Raw genomic sequence first — 7,346 nt, forward strand, 5'->3', positions numbered from 1 at the left:
GGGGCGAGCCTGCCTTAGCCCCACTGCACCACCACTCAGGAGCCACCTGCCCAGCTGGTGCCCACATCCCTAACTCCTACCCCAGTCATGAACCCCCTCCTACGTCCAAGTCCCTCCCCCACCACGAGCACCCCAGCATCCAAATGCCCGCCCAGAGCCTGCACCTAGATCCTCCTCCTACATCCCAACTGCCTGCCCCAAGAGCAGCTCAGAGGTCCTCTCTCACTCCAGATCCCTTAATCCAAGACCACAACCTGCTTCCCAAGCCTCTGCCCCAGCCTGGTGAAAGTGAGTGAGAATGGGCAAGAGAGGGAGGATGGAGTGAGCAGGGGTAGGGCCTTGGAGGGGCAGGAAGGAGGCAGGGCAAGGGTATTTATATCTGAGGTAGATCTTGGATTGCACTTAAATTGAAAAAATGATCTTGTGCTTAAAAAGGTTGGAGACCTCTGCTATAAACGGAAGGATATGGAAATACAGGAGAGCAAGTCAGGTCAAGAAGAAGAAAAGTACAAATAATTGAGTTTTAAAAATAGAAGGAGCAAGTGTGAGACTGTTCTCGATAGAAAGCATGACACATTAAGAGATGATCTGTACTAATAACACTTGATATTCCCTCTTATCAAACATGTTCATAGCATTCATGTTGAGAGAAACAAAATCTAAAAGTATTACTTTTATCTCTTAGGAAAATGTTTTGCAGGGTCTGGTGACCTACGCAGACATGTGCGGACTCATACAGGAGAAAAGCCCTATACTTGTGAGACCTGTAATAAATGCTTCACGCGTTCTGCTGTTCTGCGGCGGCATAAGAAAATGCACTGCAAGGCCAGTGATGAGGGACCAAATACCCTCGAGGAATTGACTCAGGCAATTGAAACTTCTGATCTTGAGAAATCTCAGCATTCTGACTCATTTGCCCAAGAAATGTCTGTTACTTTGTTACCAGTATCAGTTAAATTTCCTGTTCGTCCAGTTGGAAATTCAGTTAATGAATTTGATAGCTCTGAAGGATCTTATTGCAAGTTGCGGTCAATGATTCACCACCATGAGTCTACAATCCAACAAAAATTGAATCTGGATCCTGTTGAACTTCCAAAACCTCAGACACAGCAAACTCCTCAGTCACCTTTCACTTACACAGAGGTAGATGCGTCACCTACAGAAGAACCCCTACACTCTGATAATATTTCTATGATTCGTTCATCAATGACAACCCTGGACGGTCATTGTGGTGACCCTTTGGGCAATCGTTCATCTTCTGCTGCATATAGGACTAATGAAGGACCATTTTTTTCCAGTATGACCCTGTGGGGCTTAGCTATGAAGACCTTGCAAAACGAAAGTGAGTTGGATCAATGAGGGTTCATGTTAACGATTCACAATCTTTTAGGAGAATTGTTTTAATTTACCAGACTAAGACCACATATTCTTGTTCTAATGCTCACTACCTCCCATTTAACTAGCTATGTTCTATCCTACAATGGAACTTGTCTTGTTCCAAGGCCCAATTTCATTACTAAAATGCATAAAGGTGAACAGAGAATATATAAGCAAAAACTCTACTGGGGTTTGTTAGGGCAATGTGTGGGAAAAGAACGGTGTTCCAGACATAAGAGGCTGACATACCAGTAATATAATGTTTATCATTAAGATGATTGGTTTACATGACTTCACATGTTTAAATAATGTGACATATTAATTGTAAAATACTGTATAATATTTGTCAATAGTGCAAAGTAATTGTATAACTAGAAACTTTATTTTTACAATAAAAGCCTTTTATAGTATTTTATAAACTATTTTGCACAGAGATTTATCTGTAGAATGTAGCTCACACTGAGAAAATGCTAATTTAAATTGAATAAAGAGAAATTATTTTACATAGCATCTTAATTGTTGAGTGTGATGCATCTTTGCTTATTCAGAAAAATGAAATGGAAATTGATGGTAGCTATTTTAGCGGTATAATTCTTTTTTTCCAGATGGCTCTGTTGCTAAAGGTGGTATTGAGACAAGCAGAATTACACTACATATTGTCATGTTTGTTGATAAATTAATGGAAAATGTTGGTGAATTATTGTGATTAATGGAGGTTGTGCAAGAGATCTTAGTGTTTGGCAGGTGGTTTTCATTTTTAGGTTAAGTCTCAACTGGCACTTCACAGTGCTGTCACTTTTTTTGGCTTAAGGATGTAAAAAAACAGCCCCCGAGCACAGTAAATGTTACAACACTGTAAAGCAATAGTATGAACCAGGCTACAGCACTGGGACCTATGCTCCCAGCGCTGTTAGCTACTCCCCTCATGAACGTGGTTTATGTAGATGGCTGGGAGAGCTCTCTACCACCGCTCGTGCTGTGGCCACACTTTCTGCTTAAAGAGCTGCCGCGGCTGCACTTTAAACTTTTAAGTGTAGACAAAGCTTCAGTATCTCTTTGGTCCTACCTCAGAGACTAGGTTGCTGCAGTCAGACAAGTGTTACAGGCCAAGCAAGTTCACAAATCATTTAAGTGTGTTCTCAGGCTTTGTGCCAAAACATCTTAACAGATATTAAAGTTTTTGAGATACAGATGACTTCCACTAATCTTGTTTCTTTTGATTTTTTTCCTGAGTTTGGACAATTTTATAAACTAAAGGGCATATTGTTGATTTCTTTATAAGGAGCTTTTGGATTTGTGCATGGGAAGATAGCTCCCAGCACTGATTTGTCTCCTAGCCAATGTGAGGCTTATTAGGCTTTGGTACCTCACTTTGTGTGGAAAATATTTAGGTATTTCCATTTAAGACTGTATCATTTTAACACAGCACTACCTGTCTAACAACAACAAAAAACCCTCCTTAAACAATAACTGTAATTGTATAAGAGTTAAGACCAAAAGACCTAGTTATAGTCTGAGGAATTGCTGTCAGTGTTGGCAGTAAAGGACATCCAGTAAATGGTGACATTACTGTTCCTGTATGAAAAAGTATAGCTTTCTATGCAGCTAAGAACCCATATCTGGTCTAGGCAGATACCATTTTATACAGTGCATTTATTGTATACCAGAAAAAGTAAAAACCAAGGCCAAGGTTCTACAATAACACCCCTTTGTGCATGCATCCAGTGGTCCGGCACTCCTGATAGTCCGGCACCAACTGGAACCCAGAAGTGCTCTGGCCAGCCCGACAATTGGAGGTGCTCTGCCCCTGGCTTCCCCAAGTCAGCTGCTGGTCAGTTTTAGCAGCGGCTGACTTAGGGAAGCCGGGAGCTGAGCAGCTGGAGTGCTGCCAGGTTTGTCCCGCAGCGCTGACCCTCGCCTGAGCGGCGCTGAGGGACCAACCCGGCAGCACCCCAGCTGCTCTGCCCCCGGCTTCCCCAAGTCAGCCACTGGTCAGTTTCAGCAGCAGCTGACTTGGGGAAGCCGGGGGCAGAGCAGCTGCGGTGCTGCTGGGTTGGTCCCACAGCGCTACCCTCTCCCACACTGCGCAGTTCCCTGCTGACCCTTCACCCCCACCCCACACCCCTCATAGCCCCCTTCTGGTACTCTGGCATATCTGATAATCCGGCACCCCCTGGGTCCTAAAGGTGCCAGATTATCGTAAGTTTACTGTAATAGGTTTGCATGGCACTTGAAAGAACAGCTCTCTGTATTCACAAGTTTACAATCAAATTTCTTGAAAGTAAAGCTGGTGGGCATTTTTCATCAGAAAACAGTAATTTGTCAAAACCCAGAACTTTTCATGGATATGGTTTGGTTTTGACACATACTTCATTAGGAAGATTTCTCAGATCCAGAACAGAATTTGTGGTCAAAGGAAGAGACCACTCCTAGATGGTCTAGGAAGAGGCTAATGGTGAGGGCACTAACCTGCCTATTTATGTGGTTTCTACCTCAAGTTAGGGATGCAATAGTGTAGTCGATTAACCAATAAGCAAAAGCTTATAGGTTAATGCTACAGACTACATGCCCCCTTCCCCTTGCCAGTAAATTTTTTAGCAGGCTAGCCAGCAGCCCGGCTCAGTCCCAGCTTATGCCAGGTCTGGGACCTACCCCAGCTGCAGCTCTGCATTTAAAGTGTATTTAGGAGCCTGGTAGGTGGGCAGGCAGCCTGGCTCAGTTCTGGCTTGCATTGGGTCCGGGAGCTCAGACCCCCCTGGACAGGGACTGCTGCCACCCTGCGCTGCTGCCTCTGTATTAGAGGCAGCAGTACAAGGCGACATGCAGACAATTTGCGAGGGGAGCTGGTTTTTAAACTGTCTCCCCTTGTGGACCAGCTCCCGCCTGGTACCCCACAGAGGCAGCAGTGTGGAGTGGCAGGGGGTTCCTCAGGGGTGGGGCTGGACTGCACTGGTTGCCAGCACTCCCCCCGAGGGATTATAGAATAGTTGAGTAACCGATAAAAATTCATGAGGTTAATCAGCTATTTAGTTAACTGATATTTAACATCCCTACTTCAAATCAGGTTGGGTAATGACTTGAACCTAGCTCTTCCACATTCTAGACAAGTGTCTTAACCACTGTGGGTGGGTATGAATAAGAGATGCTCTGTGAAACCTGGTGTGTGAAAGAGAGTTCAAAAAAGTGTAGGTGTCCTTCTGGGGCAGAATGTAAACAAATGTCAAAGCCTTGATTTCTTGCTAACTGGGTTTCTGGTTATCTGGCCAGCCCCAGTCAAAACAGAGTGAAAACTGACAAAGGTAATGAAAGGGTGGGAAGAATAATGATAATTTGCATTTTTTTTTCTTCAGGATTCGTTTGGGGACTTATGATTAGAGTGCAAAAGGTGAAGTACATGAATACACGTAGATTATGTGAGAAGAGAAAGTTAGTGGTGGAAAGTCAGCCAAACCAAGTGAGTTTTACAGGATGATTTGAAATGTGAGAATGGAGTTATTTGGAAAATAAATTGCCAACAGAATACAAGAGCATTAAGCTTAGCCATCTTTCAGTATAATTCACTAATGATTTTAGAGTCATCCATTTTCACTCTACTGCAAATAGATTTTTTTTGTATTAATACATGTTGACTCGTGTTTTCTGACCCATAGCCTTAATTATTAATCCTTACTGACACCTAATGTTGAATTTGGTGTGTCTCGACAGTCAATTGACATCTTCTTTATGAAATCTCTTATCTTAATGAATGGAGAAAAAATTATTTTACGTATTGCCTGCAGACACTATCTTTAAATGGCATGTCTTCTTGGTATTTAATTTTTTAAAAAGACATCATAATGCTCTTAAATACAGGAGGAAGGGGTGTTCTTCTTGATAGTCATAGGGTTTTGTAATCTGCCAACAGTTTTGTTCTCGTGGGCTGAGGGAATTTTTCCTTGAAGGTTACAAAGGCCCTGTTAATGCATTCGCACAAGGCAGTACTGTGGAGGTACATTCATGAGCTAAACATCTGCTTGCTTTTTGTTAAGCTCTGCAGGGGTCAGTATAGTGAAATAAATTATTTCAGGCTCTTTTGATGTAGATCTGACCTTCTACTCTACATTAAAAAGATGTCTGGAAGCAGAGAGATAGGTCAGCATGATTGCAGTTAATATTTGTAAGTATTTCTATATTTTTGAGATAGAAGGGAAAGATCTTAAATGTGAAAATGTATCCCACAAGTGTAAAGAGGATCAAAGGGAGCCAGCATGTGCTCAAGTGTATTGCCAAGAGGCAATGGTTCTTCCCTTAAGGGATTCAGAGGCAATAAGCACACAAATTGGGTGAAGGTTTAAAGATTTTACTAAGCAAATATTAAGGTAAAATACAATGCTTAATATTAGAATAAAGTACAATGCTTGTTAAACAAATCTTAGAATAAAATACAATACTTATTAAGCCTAAAGAAATCTTAGAAAAAAATCTTAGAATAGGATACAATGCTTATTAAGCCTAAGCCTTTCTTCAAGTAAAATGCAATGCTTACTAAGAAAGTACAATGCTTATTAAGCCTAAGTAAGCCTCAGAATAAAATGCAATGCATATGTCCCTTCTGCTGTCGGGAACCCCCTGAAGAAGGACAGCGAACAGACCCTAGTGGCCGGTATGTAGCACCTTCTGCGGCTTTGGTCTACGCCAAGGTTCCAATGTTAGGAATATCCCCGGCACTTATATACTGTTGGATCTATAGTAATGTGCCCTATTGTTTTGAGAACCTAACAAGATCATTGGTACATATTTTCTCACATCCAATAATTAGCTTGTTGATACTTTGCATATTTTCCCAGGCCAAATAATTAGCATTATCAGGTGGGAAACATACAGCAAAGATAGCTATTTGATCTTCCCAAGCCCCCTGCACTCCCATACCAGGTGCATGGCCTTGGGTCCTGTCCCAGAACTTGTTGACAGTCAACAGAGCATTCCTACACTTGTACCATCTTGAGCAAACAGCTAACTCTTTGGGTGTGTCTAGACTACAGGGTAGGAATAACATCCTCCGGAAAAGGGCTTTTTTTCCGGAGGATCGGGGCCAGTGTAGACGCTCTTTTCCGGCTTTTCTAAAAGCCGGAAAAAAGCGGCGGACATTTTTATTTAAATGCCGCGGGGGATATTTAAATCCCCCGCGCATTTCCCTATTGCGATTTCAAAAATTACCATGCCCCTTCCGGAAAAGGGGCCAATGTAGACGTAGCCGTGCAGTCCATCAGATATGACTTGCTACAAATCTCCATCCCATTCCATTCCATTCTGTGGAATACATATAGAGATGACAGATCTTGAAAAACATCCCGTTACAGGTCAGTAATCTCCATGGCTACATCTACACTGGCATGATTTTCCGCAAATGCTTTTAATGGAAAAGTTTTCCGTTAAAAGCATTTTCGGAAAAGCGCGTCTAGATTGGCAGGATGCTTTTCCACAAAAGCACTTTTTGCGGAAAAGCGTCCGTGGTCAATCTAGATGAGCTTTTCCGCAAAAAAGCCCCAATCTCCATTTTCGCGACCGGGGCTTTTTTGCAGAAAACAAATCTCAGCTGTCTACACTGGCCCTTTTGCAAAGTCAGTGCTTTTGCAGAAATTCAAGCGGCCAGTGTAGACAGCTGGCAAGTTCTTCCGGAAAAGCGGCTGATTTTCCAGAAAAACTGGCCAGTCTAGACACAGCCCATTTGTGTGACTCTTGAATTTCACTTCCTCGAGTATCATTCGCTATAAACCAGCAACCTCTACAGGCTAATATTCACTTTGCATTTATAATCCAAATGAAACCAAAAATCCCCAAACCAAAGCTCATTCTTATCTGAAAATGCACGAGTTAGTTCAGGTTTCCTCCAAAGTTGTCTTAAAGCTTGGAAATGGTGAAGTGATTTTGGTGATTGATAGATTTCTGTTTCTGTAATGTTCGGGAATTTTTGTTTTGCTTCACTTTTT

General features: G+C 42.3%; 1 protein-coding gene across 6 annotated transcripts in view; it reads left to right on the forward strand.

Annotated features, from left to right (window-relative positions):
- The window catches only part of ZBTB49 (zinc finger and BTB domain containing 49), a 34,405-nt gene extending 29,379 nt beyond the window's left edge, over positions 1-5,026 (forward strand). For 3 of the 6 annotated variants that reach the window (XM_006128190.4, XM_025187299.2, XM_075930738.1), the window contains exons 8-9: positions 686-1,342; positions 4,728-5,019. In XM_006128190.4, coding sequence (XP_006128252.2) covers positions 686-1,342; positions 4,728-4,849 — 779 coding nt within the window. In that variant the 3' untranslated portion in view covers positions 4,850-5,019. Of the gene's footprint in view, positions 1-685; positions 1,886-4,727 lie in introns of those variants that run through there. The other 3 variants (XM_075930741.1, XM_075930739.1, XM_075930740.1) reach the window with 2 other exon arrangements.
- The last annotated feature ends 2,320 nt before the right edge of the window (positions 5,027-7,346 follow it).

The sequence above is a fragment of the Pelodiscus sinensis genome, chromosome 5 (assembly GCF_049634645.1).
Source record: "Pelodiscus sinensis isolate JC-2024 chromosome 5, ASM4963464v1, whole genome shotgun sequence".
Lineage (NCBI taxonomy): Eukaryota > Metazoa > Chordata > Testudines > Trionychidae > Pelodiscus > Pelodiscus sinensis.